Source organism: Pyrgilauda ruficollis, unplaced genomic scaffold (assembly GCF_017590135.1).
Source record: "Pyrgilauda ruficollis isolate IOZ18807 unplaced genomic scaffold, ASM1759013v1 scaffold41, whole genome shotgun sequence".
Lineage (NCBI taxonomy): Eukaryota > Metazoa > Chordata > Aves > Passeriformes > Passeridae > Pyrgilauda > Pyrgilauda ruficollis.
The window spans coordinates 8,179,541-8,195,465 of NW_024525601.1; the positions used below are offsets into that span (position 1 = coordinate 8,179,541).

General features: G+C 39.9%; 1 protein-coding gene across 1 annotated transcript in view; it reads left to right on the top strand.

Annotated features, from left to right (window-relative positions):
• LAMA3 (laminin subunit alpha 3) overlaps nucleotides 1-15,925 on the top strand; it is a 105,939-nt gene that overhangs the window by 48,974 nt on the left and 41,040 nt on the right. The window contains exons 27-38 of the mRNA XM_041477781.1: nucleotides 1,199-1,307; nucleotides 2,745-2,842; nucleotides 5,068-5,233; nucleotides 5,666-5,792; nucleotides 6,603-6,742; nucleotides 7,122-7,237; nucleotides 7,756-7,967; nucleotides 8,754-8,958; nucleotides 9,566-9,710; nucleotides 10,505-10,645; nucleotides 12,006-12,170; nucleotides 15,089-15,190. Coding sequence (XP_041333715.1) covers nucleotides 1,199-1,307; nucleotides 2,745-2,842; nucleotides 5,068-5,233; nucleotides 5,666-5,792; nucleotides 6,603-6,742; nucleotides 7,122-7,237; nucleotides 7,756-7,967; nucleotides 8,754-8,958; nucleotides 9,566-9,710; nucleotides 10,505-10,645; nucleotides 12,006-12,170; nucleotides 15,089-15,190 — 1,726 coding nt within the window. The remainder of the gene's footprint in view (nucleotides 1-1,198; nucleotides 1,308-2,744; nucleotides 2,843-5,067; nucleotides 5,234-5,665; nucleotides 5,793-6,602; nucleotides 6,743-7,121; nucleotides 7,238-7,755; nucleotides 7,968-8,753; nucleotides 8,959-9,565; nucleotides 9,711-10,504; nucleotides 10,646-12,005; nucleotides 12,171-15,088; nucleotides 15,191-15,925) is intronic.

A 15,925-nucleotide genomic window follows, 5' to 3' on the forward strand; every position in this document is an offset into this window, starting at 1 on the left:
CCTTTTCATCAGCATGCTTGTCATACAGAGCACAGCCATGTGGAGCAGTGACCTTGTCAGGTTATTGCTGGGGAAAGCTCTTGTTTTAGCCTGTTATATAACACTTTGTGCCCCAGACTTCTTGCTATAAATCTTCCATTTTATTGGGGTTTTGGTGTTTTTTTTCCCCAAACACTCACATTTTATGGGCTGATTTTGAACATACTTGTTTGTTTATATGATACATTGGAAATGTATTCATGGAAATACAAACGAAGCCCTTGCTGCTTTAATGTAGCAATGCAGCAAATTCCTTCTGCAGATATTCTGTAAGAACTGAATGGTCACATTGTGAGTGAGGTGCTGTGTCATCTTTCCCAAACAGGAAGGTGCAAGTCTCTTGTGATAAAAAATAAATCAAGCAATGACATAGTGAGGTACATGTAGATAACAGTAACTTGTAGAATTTGTAGTATACTGTGCTGGACTTTCTTACAGCTCAGTGAGCTTGAGTATTCTGAATAAAACCTGGTAAGACAATAAAACATCACAGGCTTTGAGCAAATCATGAGTAAGGGACCTATATTTCTCTAGTTTTACATGTCCCTAGCCCTAAGCTGACCTTTTTTTCTGATCTATGCTTTAAACAAGAGCAAAACTGCCACATTTTTTGGTTTGTAGAGGAGGCAAACCTTTTTTTTCACTTGCATTAAGGAGTATCTCAGTGTACAGAATAGCTTCCTAAGTTCAGGCCTTGCCCAGTGTGTGTGCAAGAGTTGCTGACTCACATCCTCAGAGGCACATGGCAGTAGTGGACAGGAGCAGCTGGTGTGTGCTGACACCCCAAGGAGCACAGCCCAGGCAGGAGAATATTATTTACACACGTTACACAGTGTGAAAATGTCTGCAGGTAGCATCTGTGTGTGGCTGTCTGTCCACATCCTACTTAAGCCAGGAGCATCAAATGAGTGTCTGAGCTGAGATCTGGAGGCTTCAGCTCTAACCCACCTGGGATAAGCAGTGTTTTATACCTGGTAGATCCTGTGTCTCACTGGCGAGGACAGTGCATGTTCCACAGTGGCCACAGGTAGGTTAGTTATGGTCCAGCAGGAGGGCCAGGTGCTGTGGCTAGCCAACAGCCAGGCAGTGAAGCTAGGTGACAGCCTAAACAACGTGGCAATGCCAGCAGGCTCGTCCCTAATCCTGCTTTCTGTCTCAGTTTCCTCTGTCGCAGCGTTGTAGTTGATGACAGGAATCGCGTTGCAGCCTATGACCTTCTAGCAGACACAAAGATACGTCTGAAGGCATCATCAAGTAATTTTCTTCTGGTAAGTTGACATTTCCTTTTCCCTTTGGTAATGCTTGTTCCTTGTTGGGGTAAACAAAGATATTTGTCTCCCTATGTTCACATTCTGTAAGGTAACGTGTGAAATTAAGTATGTTAGATGCTTGACTAGACATGCTTTATATACACCCCAGAGTGCTGAGGCACACTTGTCACTTTGAAAGACAAACAGAACTTTGCCTTTATTGGCAAGGTTTTTTCCAACTTTCTTGTTCTTTTTTTTCAGTTCCCCTTTCTCTTCTACAAGTAAATTTCAGAGGAAACATATTCTGGTAGCTTTTATACATAATCTTTTATTGTCTTTTTTGATCTTTCATTTTTTCTAAATCCTCAAAACCCATGTAGGAGTTACCTGTGTCTCTTAAAAAATTCAGGTAATAAATACATTCATTAATCATATAGCTTTTAGGTATTTTAAATAAAAAGCCTTCACTGACCTCTTTTGGCCACATTAGGAATATACTTTTCTGGAGACTGAATTTTGTGTCTGCTTTGTTTTACAAACACAAGAGCTGTTAAAATCTTGAGCTTCAACCCAGCTAGTAACAACTACTAGGACTAACAGCTGATACATGCTTTCTTCACTTCATGAGTCAGTGTAAACTAATACCTTTTACATTTTCTGTTAGCTTCCTGCAGCAACTGCTGTGCTAACAAGATCCGACCTTCACAATCTTAAATTGTGAAGTCTGCACTTAGCAAAAGATGGGAAAGGGGAAAAGAAGTGCTTCTGGTATGTAGACACTGATCATGAAGTCAATGGCAGCAGTTTTGGGGTTAAAGACACTTGTGTGTTCCCTTCATGCAGAGTAGAGAGGCAAATGGGAGCCACCTCCAGTGCTGTCCCTTATGTCCTTGCCACCATGGGTACAGCAGGACTACCACAGTTTCATTTGTCCCTGTCTACTTTTAGTTAAAATAAAAAAAATGCCATATGAGGTCTTGCTTCTTTTGAAATGAGTTCTGGATCCTGGGAGAGAAGTCCTGGTGTCACTGAAACTCACTCCCATGGACTTTGCACGAGCAAGTGTTTGTGCCTTTATTTGAGAAAGTCTGGGAGTTCCCCCAGGGTCCAAAAGTCTCCAAGGGCTTTTCCCTCCTACCTCCCTACATTCCTTGCCTTGCTTTTCAGCCTTTGAGCTGGTCTTCTGTCTTTCCTTTTACCACATATATATGCTTATCTTTTAGTTATTTCCCTCCTGAGCAGCCAATATTCCCTTGACAAGGACAGAAAAATGCTATTTAACCCTGAGGCACTGAGATGCAGGGAGGTAAAGGGATCCAAAGTCTTGTGGGAGGTCCATGACAGAACATGGCTTTGGGCTCATATCTCCCTATGCTAAAATTAGGCTTCATCCTTCCTGTTCAGGCCTGGCCCTGTTATTTATGATATTATTTGTGCCTTGTGCTTGTTTTTCAGTACAAGGTCTGCATTATATCAGCTGAAGAATTTTCTCCAGAGTATGTGGATCCTAAAGTGCAGTGCATAGCTGCTTACAGGAGTAACAGTGATGGAAGGTAACTTGCTTGGTTTTATCCTTCCTATTATCTGAGGACAACCTTGAAAGGTAGAATAAATGGTGTTTTGATTCTTTTGAGTGAAGCTTTACTCAGTGACTCACAGGTAATTTGTAGGCCACTTCTGTAAAGTAGTCTTGGTAAAGAAGCTGAAATGTTAGTGTTAATCTAGACAGTCTTTGCACAGAATTTTGTTGAAAACAGCATTTTCCTGGCCCATCTGAACTTCCCAGTGCTGATGTGTGAGAAAACATGCATCTTTCACATGCCATCCAGTATGATGTGTCCAAGCTGGAAAATCACTCCTACCTTAGTGGCCTGAAATGCTTACTGTTCCCTCTGGAGTTTTCTTCTTCATGTTACTGCTTCAGCTGTCCCAAAATGGCTTTAGTTTGTCACTAGGTGTGGGATGTGACTGCCCTTTGAGGCACAACTTGGCAGCCTCAAATTACTCAACCCTGCTTCCCAAACAAGCCATTCCCTTTTCCCTGTCATCGTGGGGCCCTTAGGGTACGTGTGCCTCACACAGTAAAGCCAGCTCACACAGTAAAGCCAGCTGATCCTTCTCCTCCATCATACTTTATAGGACCAGTAATTAGGGGACTCATGTACCGCTTGGTTGATCCAGGCTGGCAGCTCTTCTCTTGCTGTGACAATCTGAACCTGAACCTTACCTTGCCTTCCCCAGTGGTCAGGTTTGGGTTCCGCAGAGCATCTCCTCTGTCCTGTTGAAGCTCTTCCCCTCCCCATCTTTTGTTCTTTGGGACAGAGAGGAACTGTCACTGCAGCTTCCAAATTAGGGACCTCCACATTTCAGTGCCTGCTGCACTCCCCAGGATGTGCCTCGTGATGCCTACTCCTAAAGCTTCCTTCCTACTGATCTAGCAGTGGGAAGGTTCTCAAAATAAAAGTGAATGTCATTTGCAGGACTTAGGAGGCAAAAAGAGTGGGATTTGCTCTAATAGTTTTCCAAATGGTAGCTTCTAATATAATGGTTGAATTAAAACAGAAAGCAGAAAAATCTGGATAGTAAATTGGATAAAAACATGTGACTGTGCTTGGTTTCCAAGCATGCATAGCATTGAATCACAGCTTTAATTCTCCTGCTCAGTGTTACCACTGAGAGCAGCTTTCTAAGACTGAAAATAGTTGTCCTTGCACCAAAGTTATTTTGCAAATACAGGCATTTATATTTTGAGTGAACAAGGGAAAGAGGATGGGTGAAAAATATGATTCAAAATAAAACCTATGTGGAAACATACATATTTTATTTGGTTTTGTGTTGGATATTTTTTAAAACTCTTGTTACATTTGTGTTGTTTACTGTAGGTTTTTGTTTTGCCTTTATTGTTATCTGGTAGCATTTTTGCTTTCCTGAAAGTGTTTAAGTTCATCAAGTTGAAAGATGCAGAGGCTTGGCTCAGCTTAACATTATTGTAAGTGGATGCTGCATGATTTTTCACACAGGCCTGGCAAATACTTCTCAGTTCTGGCCCTGAAACATACTTGCCATTCCAGTTGTGGGCCTGTCTTGAGCAAAGATTAATCATTGTCTGTTGAGTACTTACTAGAAGTGAACAAATACAACCAGGAAACCCCCAAAAATATTTTATCCTGCTGTCTTGGAAAATTCTTCTCTCAATCACAGAATAAATGTGCCAAGGAAGAAATAGTTAAACACAGCAGTGAATGAATAAGGATGCTTTCAATGAGTACTGTTATTTATTTTGGCTCCAGTTTTACAAATATTTGAGTATATACTTAATGGGACTACTTAAGTATTTAGAAGTTGACTTCAGTGGGAAAACTTGCATGTTTAAAGGATACACCTACGTAAATATTTGTAGAACTGAGAATTCAATATTAGTACAGAATCTGGTGAATGTAACTAACTGGATTAACTAAAATGTATTTAATTTTTAGTGCTCCTGATTCCCTTAAGTTTCCTCTTCCTTAGCAAATTCTTTCCACGGAAACTTAGTTATGGAGATTTGGTGTGAATAAAATCTGTTAATACATTAAAAGTGTACACACTTTCCCCTTCTTATGGAAGTTAAATCCATATCTTGTTTTCGTTAACTTTCTGATCATTCACAAAGAATCCAAATAGGTACAGGAGTTATTATTGCATTATCAATTACAATACAGTCTAGTACACAGCCTTTCCTGTTATGATTAAAACTTTCTCCTGGCCCCAAGGATGATTACTGTGGTTCTGTGTTTAGTGCAGCATGCATTCCCTCAGTTTTTGAGACTCCACCAAGAGCTTTGGTTTTGGATGCATTGCAAGATGGGACAATTTCCGAAGTACAGGAGAATATACTCCATGATCCATGGAGTGCCACTTTACCTGCTGGTTCAGTTCATGGAGTCACCCTGACACCATTACAGGTACCTCATATTTTGAAAACTTTGTTTTGCAAGTCACAGGGTATGTTCTTAGTAAAGTTAAATAGATGAAATTCTGTAAGATAATCAAAACTGGATGATGTGATATGATGAAAATGTTGCAAACTGAGTAAGCCACAGACACAATATTAGGAATGGGGAGAGGGGGAAAGCTCCAAACACCAGCTTCTTTCTGAACTACACAAAGTCTTACAGACTGCAGAAGAATGTTAAATGTGCTTGGCAGGCAAACAGAGCCTGCAGTTGTAATGCCATTTTCCTTGAAGAAATTGAACTTGCTGAGAGATGCTAAGCCCCCTCTCTTTCACTGCAGGTAGGGGGCACTGAGCACAGCTGATAAGCAATAATGTTTCACAAAACAAATCTATTTTGTGATTCTGTGTTTTAATACTAGAGCTGTTCTTGTTTCTCCAGAACCAGATCACCTTGAGTGGCAGAGTGCCCCACTTGGGCAGATATGTATTTGTGGTACATTTTTATCAGCCGGCACACCCAGTGTTCTCTGTGCAAGTCCATGTGAATGCAGGACATGTATGGTCAGGTAGGCATCTGAATTTGACCTAACCCCTTTCCTTTCTTAGCATTTTGGGATATGGATCTGTGTTGGGTTGACCCTGGATGGACACCAGGTACCCGAAGCTTCACTTTCCTTCCAATTTTCCCTTTTTCCTGGGCTCAGCTTTACTCCCAAATTTCTCCAACTCCTCCCACTGAGTGGCATATGGGTACAGAGAATGTGGGCTGTACTCAGTTCATCACAGGTTGTCTCTGTTCCTTCCTCCTCACCTCAGCAAGGGACTGCTCACACTCTTCCCATGCTTTGGTGTGGGATCCCTCACATGGGAGACAATCCTCCACCAACTTCCCCAACACGAATCATTCTCCTGGGCTGCAATTCTTCACTAACTTCTCCAGTGTGGGTGCCTTCCATGGGGTCACAAGGCCTGCTAGGAGACTGCTCCAGTGTGGTGTTCACGGACCCTATTTGGGCATCCACCTGCTCTTGAGGGGATCTCCTCCACGGGCTGCAGATCTCTGGTCTGGCACCTGGAGCCCTCCTTCTTCACTGGCCTTGGTGACTGCAGAGTTGTTTCTCTTGCATGTTCTCACTCTTCTCTCTGGCTGCACCTGCTGTTGAGCTGGGGTTTTTCCCCTTTCTTAAATATGTTATTCCAGAGGCACTACCATGGTCAGATGCAGCCTTGGAAAGTGTTGGGTCTGCCTTGGAGCCGACTGGGATTGGCTCTGTGGGACATTGAAAATCTGTAAAAAGATTCTTCCTAGAACCTGCCCCAGTAGCCTGCTGCAACCAAAACCTTCTCACATAAACCCAATGTACTTTTTCTTTTAGGTACTTTCAATGCTTCATTCTGCCCTCATACTTCTGGCTGTCGGGTTCAGGTGGTTGCAGCAAACCAAATTGAACTTGACATTTCTGAAGCCATGGTCTCTGTTACAGTGATGATACCGAATGGAAAAACACTGGTTCTGGTATGTGTATTATGTAAATGTACTTGAAAATGTTATTCTCAGTTTCACCATTCATTTAGAGATAGATGCAAAGATAAAAGCCAAAAAGAATAAATTTCTTAATGTTGTGTTTCAGATTTTTCGTGCACTATTGTACTGCTTTTGGTTTTATTTTAAATTTTTAAGATACTCTGCACTGTTTTTGTTGTACACTGCTTGTAGCATCACAACTTTGAGGGCAAGTATGCAAAGTTTATTTTCTTATTTTTGGTTAAAATCTTAAAGGTTTTGAAAAAATACAGAATGTATAATGAAGCAACATTTAAATATGTAAATGCCTTAGCTTGTATCTTTTTGTTTTTCTCTGAAATGTACAATTTAGCTTTCTTATTGTTTTAAGGAAAATATCTTAGTTGTTCCAGCAGACACCTACAGTTACACAATTCTTGACCAAAAGACAGTGGACAAGTCATTTGATTTTATCAGCCAGTGTGGAGGAAACAGTTTTTATATTGAGTAAGCATCACTTTCTAAAAAACTGAACATTGACAACAAACTGGGAATAATATTACTTCTACTCTGTGTTAAAGAGCTGTCTTAAATCCCTGTAATTGTGCTACATTAAAATGCTTTTCGTGGCTTATGCTAGCCCATTGAATTTCCATGAGTCATTTTTCCATGACTTTCTATTGCAAATCCAATAGAAAGGTAGAGCTTTATTGCTCACAGTACAAAAGAGGAAAATCTATGTCAGCTTCCTGTCTTTGGTATTTCCATCTTAGGTATTTGGTATTCTGCTTGGCATGTCTGAACTGATACAACTAATACGCACTTGCTATCATAAAACCTCTTACCTGCATGTTCAAAGCTGTTCACCCCCATTTAATTCAAGTATATCCTTGCATGTGTGCTGATGCCATCCTTATGTCAAACTGTTTGAAAGACAGAACCTTACTTTTCTGAACCACTGCAAAACACTCTCATAACAATTCTGAATGCCAGCACCTACATGATTTATATTTCAATTTAAATAGCCCAGAGCGATCATCGGCCTTCTGTAAGGACTCTGTGAGGTCACTGGTGGCTTTCTACAACAACGGAGCCCTGCCATGTGATTGCCACAGCGCGGGTGCCACTAGCCCCACGTGCAGCCCCCTGGGAGGGCAGTGTGCTTGCAGACCCAACGTCATCGGTCGCCGGTGCAGCCGATGCCGAACCAGCTACTATGGATTCCCGTTTTGCAAGTGTAAGTATGTGCTTGCACTCCTGCAGCTCCTGACCTGGCCACATGCTTACTCCTCTGAATTTACTGCAGATGTACCGCAGCCTGGCTTTTCTTTGTAGAGCCTGATGCTGTGAGAGACTAGTCAGGCTGTTTTAGCTTCACCATAGTGTAGCTTCCAGTTTAAGACAGAAGAAATCCCATTCCCCTGAAGCACACCATGCTGAAGTGAGCCTTTGCACGTGTTGTCTGATCAGGTGTAGTAAGCTTACAGCTGAACTGGTTAAAATCCATATTGGCACAGTGAAATGGATTTTTTCTGCTCTGACTGCTGATTAATTTCCAAGCTGTTAATGTTTAATCCCATTTTACACCTTCAAGCTTTTCCATAGATAATCAGAGACACAGCATTCCTAATTCCTCATATTCTGATGTTAATAATAACAACAGATCTATAGATTACACCAACAGTCCTCAGCTGCTTTCATAGATACTATACTTGATGTTTATAAACATTGCTTTATAAAAGTGAGGCCCTTGACACCAAAACTAATCCTTGGCAGTTCTGGCAAGTGATAAACAATGTCTGTGGTCAAGTTAAGCAACCAATCTGTGGAAAAGAGCCAAGCACTAAACCTGCTCTTTGAAACAGTCACATAGTTGGTTTCTGTGACCCTGAACTTTAAACTAGTGAGAGAAAAGTCATGTTTTCTATACATAACAGTTGTGTGTATTTGTTGTGTATTCAGTAAGAGTTGATTGTTGTGAGATGAGATGTGATTGATTTGTAGAACAATTTCTTTGATCTAGTGTGCAACTGTGGGCAGCATCTTTGTGATGACGTGACTGGTAAATGCATTTGCCCTCCACGAACAGTGAAGCCAAAATGTGAAGTGTGTGAGAAATATTACTTCAGCTATCATCCCCTTGCTGGCTGCAAGAGCTGCAACTGCTCAGAAAAAGGAATTGTTGATGTGGCAAACCCAGAATGTGATAAAACCAGTGGGCAATGCAAGTAAGTTTGGGTTATGTGTGTTAAAAACAATGCATGAATGGTTTGCTTCAATGCTCTTTTCAGGTGTTTGGAGAGGTTATGGAAAATTTAAATTATTCACTCTTCAGTGTGAGCAAAATGGATTTTATCCACTGTGAACAGTTGTAAACTAACCCAAGTTTTGATTGAGGTCACTGTAATTACTCATATGCTTGCAATTCCCTATTTTTCTGTTATGAGGTGCATGCCTTGAGTAATGCCCAGGCATATTTTGCAGCTATAAATCTTCTTCCCGCTCTGCTTACCTATATTCAACATCTATGTTTTACACCTTGGTGTACAGTTCTGCACTGTGAGCCCTGAATAGCTGCAGAAGTCTAATTCTATTGTGAGCATTTTTATCCTTCAAAGTCGAATCCTTTCCTACTCAGTTCTGTGGCCATTTAAAACATCACACAATTCAAAATTTGAGAACAATACTAACCTCCTGCTTTTTCTTTGTGGAAGTCATAAAGTCGTGTGATAGCCATGCAATCCCTTTGAAGATCCACCTACCTGTTGTTTTATTTTCCCTTCCCTGCTCCATTCCTACCTCCCTTATTGACTCTCTCTGTGTTTGTTGATAAAGGTGCAAACCAGGAATAAAAGGACGTCAGTGTGATCAGTGTGCTCCTGGAACTTATGGCTTCCCTAACTGTGTGCCATGTAGCTGTAACAGAGATGGAACAGAGCCAGATGTTTGCGATCCCCAGACAGGAGTTTGTCTTTGCAAGGTCAGATACATCCAATTACTTCTGCTCTCATAAGCATCATTTGCATGCCCATGACTATTTCATATATAATGGGGTGAATAAAGTGAGTTTATCATTAAACTTTCAGTAAAAATTAAATGAAGCTGTACGAAGCCGTCACACTTTGCAGTATGTGTACAGATTATCATGGTAACATTAAATACCATTTTATAATGGCTTCAATATCTGTCAGTTGTACAGGTGGTCATTGTTTCTGCAGGATGTTAGAGAGCTGCAGAGTCAATGCCCATTGAATCACTGGAGCAGCCTGTACCCTGCACAGATCCACTTTATCCATCTGCATCTTGCCTTTTGGATGTTAACCAAGTCCCATGCTTTTTTTAGCCATATTATGTCAGTTGACATTTTACCACATCATTATAGCTAGGAAATCTTCTTTTGTTCTGATCTGCATAATTAAATGTGATGAATGTGAACTTTCACAAGTGACCTTTTATATTGTGGGTTTGCAAAAGCCAGCAGGAGGGTTTTGGCAGGGAAGTTACCAGCTGTCTCTGACTAATATTTATTACTCAGTGGTGCTTCACATTTCAGATTATAAACTGGAAAGAAAGCTTATGAGATAGCCTCCAAGACCGTTTTATTTGCATTTGTAATATAGCCCATCCAGACAACCACGTATTTTCATTCGTTTCTATACATTTAAATATATGTTCATTCAGAAGATTTGTTTCATGTGCAGGAAATTTTGGAGACCTCAGAAAAGCAAAAAAAAAAAAAAAGCACTGAAATTTCTTTGAACTATGCCTTAACAGGAGAATGTTGAAGGTGCAGCATGTGACACTTGCAGACCAGGATCCTTTTATCTGAACCCTTCTAACCCCAGGGGATGCACACCTTGCTTTTGTTTTGGGGCAACCAGCAGCTGTCGCAGCACGGATCGTCGTAGAACCAAGGTGTACCAAAAATCTTTTTTCTTTTCTATCATGAGCTTACACTTGTTCCATTAAGGAAATTCCAGATTTCTTCCAAAGTTGAAAATATATCTTATTAGCTTCTAAGGATGAGAAATATTCTCCAAACAATTCTCCAAGTGAGGATTTAGTGCAACCTTCTTAAGATTAGGAGTAGTCAGTAAGTGCTGTTCAGCAGAAATGGTCCTTTTCACCTGTTTGTTTACAAGCCAATAGTTGGACTGAAGTTGAGCTGGCCTTTATCATGCTTGCATTTATCTTTAAACTCTGTCATCACTGAAGTCAATGATCTCCTTCAGGATGCTTTGATAAGCACATATCATTTTACATGTCTATATTATAGATGCATTTTTAAGAATTGTGTAACAGATTCTACAGAGATTGTGAAAATTGTCTTTCTTCCCTCCCTGAAAAAGAGACATGACCTCAAGTGTGAGAAACAAATATTTTAGTAGCATAAATGAACAGTGAAATGGTTGAAGACTGAAAAACAAAAAAAGGCAACAGCTGCTTGAAAAAAGGCAAGAGAAAGGAAAAGAGAGGAGAGCTAGAATGGTGGATGAGGAGTTTAGTTAAGGTTTGGACATAGACTAGATACAATGCAGATTGTGCCCTTTACTGTTTACAAGCAAAAGATGAAAATGTGGCCTAAGTGAAAACAGTAAAAAATTTCCTCTAGTCATTACTTGTCCTCACCAAAACTGTTTATGAAAACATGTCTATTTTTTTTTGTTTTTTGCTCTGGCCAGTCAAAGGCAGTCCACCAGAACCCAAAACTATTCTGGTACATCATACAAATTATGCTCTCTTTCCTCCAGAATAATGATAAAAAAGAGGCATGGTCTCTCATGAAACAACAGCCATAAACATAAAATGTGCATTAAAGAGGCAGAATATTAGGCTACATGGCCTGCCTCTCTAAAATGTCATGCCATGTCCCCTTCCTTACAGTTAACCTGTTCCAAACTCTGTCTTTGAGAGACAAAGATTTGATTTCCGAATGGACTTAAAAAAGCATCTCCAAATTATATCCTTGGGTTTGTGTTCACAGTTCCTAGTCAGCCCCAGAAGGCTATGTCTTTCTGTGACTGAAGACAAAATTTTGTTTCCAGGTGACAAACCAAACGCCTGCATCCCAAGGAGCTTTAGCACATCTTCACATTTTCATTCTCTTTTGAGGTCCATGAAATATCCATTGTTCAAACACTTTAGACTGGCTCTGAAGGGGTTGGATCTCATGCTGAGGAATTTAGAGGCTAAACAATTTCTTCTCATTACTTGGTGCTGGTAAAGTTTTAATAAGGGATGAGGCAAACTTTTGTTTTCCTTTGTTTTTCATTAGTTTGTGGATATGAGGAACTGGCGCCTGGAGGCAGTAGATGAAAATATGGACATTCCAGTCACTTTCAATCCAGTCAGTAACAGTGTGGTGGCTGATGTTCAAGAATTGCCAGCTTCTGTGCATAATTTGTACTGGAAAGCACCACCATCCTACCTGGGAGAGAAGGTAAATGCCACCTAACTCTTCTATTTTAGTAACATGTAATAATTTTTTTACCAGCATCATTGATAAAGAGTCTCATTGTTTTTGTTAGATAAGTTTCTCTCTCTTCACTTGTCTCTCTTACCTGTCATGCCAGGAATTACAACATTTTACTTCTGAGTATGGTTTTGAAATTAAGTGATAACCCAGAATTAATAATATTGCTTGGTGCCAGACAGGTCTTAATGTGAACAGCATGATCAAGAGCTCAATGGCTCCAATGGCTCAAGCAGCTGGTACCTTCAGCTGCTTTTCTGAAGCCCAGAACATGTAGAACTTGCCAGTGTGGCTGCTCTGAAACCCAGAATGCATAGGGCTTGTCAATTCTTTAGGTTCTCTAGAGTATGTCCTGGGCAGATTTGCAAAAGAATAAAGCTGATTATGTGCACAGTGGCACACAAAAGCCCCCAGCCTTTTGCTTTGGATATATTGCTTGGGAAGAGCATCAACTGGTTTTCTACCCTTTGTGTTCGTGGGGCTGCTTGCTGTTCTGTTGACCCATGCATGGGAGCAGCCTTCTGCTGATGGTTAGTGCCATCAGCTTCTCAGCCTGAGGGTCACACCGACCAGGGGACTTTGCTAATGGTGACAACCAGGCCCAGAGCCCCCTCTTTGGAGCTCTGGCAGTGCCAATAGTTACCGGCCCATTGCAGGACGCACAGGCTTTTCAGATCCTACTGACACACAAGAGAAAAGATATGGTGTAGACACCAAGACATGAAAGATGATTCAATTTTTGAAGTTTCTCCTCGTCCTCATTTTCAAGACTAGAGCATTATTTTTCCTCCTGCTTTCTTGTGTCAGAGATGTGTGTATATATATATATATCTCAGGCAAATAGCACATTTAGTTTGGGTGCTTTTTCTTGATGTTATAAAAGTTCTTATTTCAGTGCCCACAAATTATTTTTGAAAGAAATTTCATGTTAAAGCAGATGTTATCTGCAGTGTTAAACCAAAAGTACTTTTGTTCCATAACAAGGTATAAAGCAGGCAATAATCCTTTTTAAACACAGCTATTAAGATCAGTGCTGACTTATGTTGCATGTTGTAGTATCTACCTAGGTCCTTGGCCTGCCAATACATGCTGTTATTTACAGTGACAGCACTGCAAATAAAATACTTCTAATTTGGGTTCTGCTTTTGCTTTACGCTGTGTGTGAGTGTATATTTTAGCACAGGCAATACTGCAGTAATGAAAGTCCCCCAAAATGCTATCTAGTGGTGAGGTTACAAGTTCATAAATTTACCAGTTATCCGTGTTATTGTGTTTCGAAAATGTCAGGGTTTGGTCTGCTTCCAGTGATAGCATCTCTTTTGGAAAATATGAACAAGATCACTTCAGCTATTTTTCTTTATGATGAGGGCATAAATACTGTTTTTCATTTATGAAACCTTTAAACTGGTTCCACTGGAACATTTATATTTAGCAGTGTATATTTTCTTTCCTCTCTGTCTTTTGTTTATGAAGTCAAAAGGGAATCAAATATAAGATGTGTATCAGTGCAGAAACTAAGAGTAATTGAGAAATTTGGATCATGTTGTCCCCATTTTCTTTCATGTTTTAACATTCTATTTAAGAAACCACTTTTGACATTAGAAAATAAATACTGTACTAGAGAATACAGAGGTTAGTTCATAACATCAATATTGTCCTGTAAAAAAACAATTGAAAAAGTCATTTAACAGCCTCTCAAATGGTGCAGTTCTGAAACATGTTGAAGAGGAAATCAACTCTAATTTGAATTTTCTTATTTTTTAAAGAATTCATTTGTAGAGGATGATTTGATTGTGTTGGCAAACTATAGCCAATGTTCCAAATGATACTTTTGAAAATGCGGTCGGGTAAGGAGAATAGCATTAATTATGGACCTGTGGTCCACAGAACAAATTTAGTATTGAGATGTCTTTTTTAGTATTGAGTATTTTGTTTTTAATTAATCAGAGATATGCAGAGGGGTAAATCAAAGGCTGGTGCTTCCCTTTAGAAGAGCAGAAGCTGACAAAACAGTTCTTCCATGGCATAATCAAGGATAAGATGTAAGGGCAAATGAGAAAGGTGCAAACCAAAGTAGGACTTCCATGGCAAAATACCTGATTTCACCTGGTGCCCACAAACCTTCCTTTGAGGCTCTTCTTGGAACAAAAGCTATCTAGGCTGTGCCTGGAGCTTCCTTTGCTCCCAGGGTGTTCTGCACTGAGTCCCTCACCCAGCATCCAAGGGCATGCTCTGTTTGTTGGGTGATTCATCCGCACTTGTCTGTGTCTGTTCTGGGCAGCAGCCCCGTGTTCAGTTGGGTTTGAGGCCACCTCTGGTCACCTGTAGCTGCTTTCAGTCAACCTACAGGCACAGTCTGCTTACAACAGAGCTGATACCAGCAGAAATCCTGATTGGATTCATGTTTGCAGTAAGTTTAGAAAAGGCTGGCTTTAAACATGCCTCGTCTGCCTCCTTTTCATCCATGGCTATTCAAGAGGTTCACCACCACTTTCACTGTCAGTCTGATGTCTGTTCTTGATGCACCAAATCTGCTCTGTACAGTCAGGGGAAGAACAATATTCATGTAACTGTGGGATTTCTTCATGAAATTCAAAGAATTCACCTTCACCAAAGGTGGTGTGAACCCAAGTATGAAAAAACCCCGAACATGATGCAGGTAGCTCTTTCAGAAAACAGTATCTGCTCATCTGTCAGATGCACACAGTAACCAAAATAGAAAGTAACTTCTTCCAAATGGCAATATTTTCATATTTTTTCTGAAGAACAAAGAGTAAATGTGTTGTTTATAGTGCTGGAAGATGAGATAAACTGGAATTAAAATTTACATTAATATCAAGCAATAGTGCAGTAAAGTATATCTGGTCTTGTGCGTTTTGTTACAGCTTTCTTCATATGGTGGCTTCCTAAGTTACCAAGTGAAATCTTTTGGCTTACCCAGTGAGGGCATGGTTCTTCTGGATAAGAAACCTGATATACAACTAACAGTAAGCTTTAAAATACTATTTTTTCTTATAAGCAATACAAATACTATGACTTTTATCATACTTAACAACTATGGAAAATTTTGCTCTTATAGTGTACTAAACTATTAAAACCATTAGCTTACCTATTAAAACCATTAACTATTTTTATAAAAGTGATTTTACTTCATTTTGCTCAAAGCCATCAATGTATCTGTCTCTGTTGCCAAAGTAATATATTATTAAGCATGACTGATTTGTAGAGCAAGTAAAAAGATAAACCAGGATTTTCTCTGTAGAATATGCCTGTGGAAAAAAAGTAATCAATGCATTGCACATTTGTCAACAAGTGTGGCCTCATCTCTGCAAAAAATGCCCTGGATTTCATGAGTAATTTATCTCATTTTCTGTGATTTTTTTTCAGCATAAAACTAAGCATAATTATAAGACTTCAAGGGACTGAAATAAAAATGCAGTTTAGGTTGACAGTTTTTTAACTTAACCACTTTAGAGCCAAAATTGAAATCTTTAACTGTTTGTTGAGATTCTCAAGGGGGGTGTTTTGTTTCCTCACACCATCAGAAATACCAGTTGAATGCTCTAGGATTCCTATTGGGAAATGTACCTCAAACTGCTACCATAATACCCATAGTTCTGGTGCATCAGGATGCAAAGAAGCATTTCAAAATACAAAACCATTTTCATTCTAAGGTAATAACTAGCTCCTCTGACAGTTGATCAGCATTAATTTTATTCTCT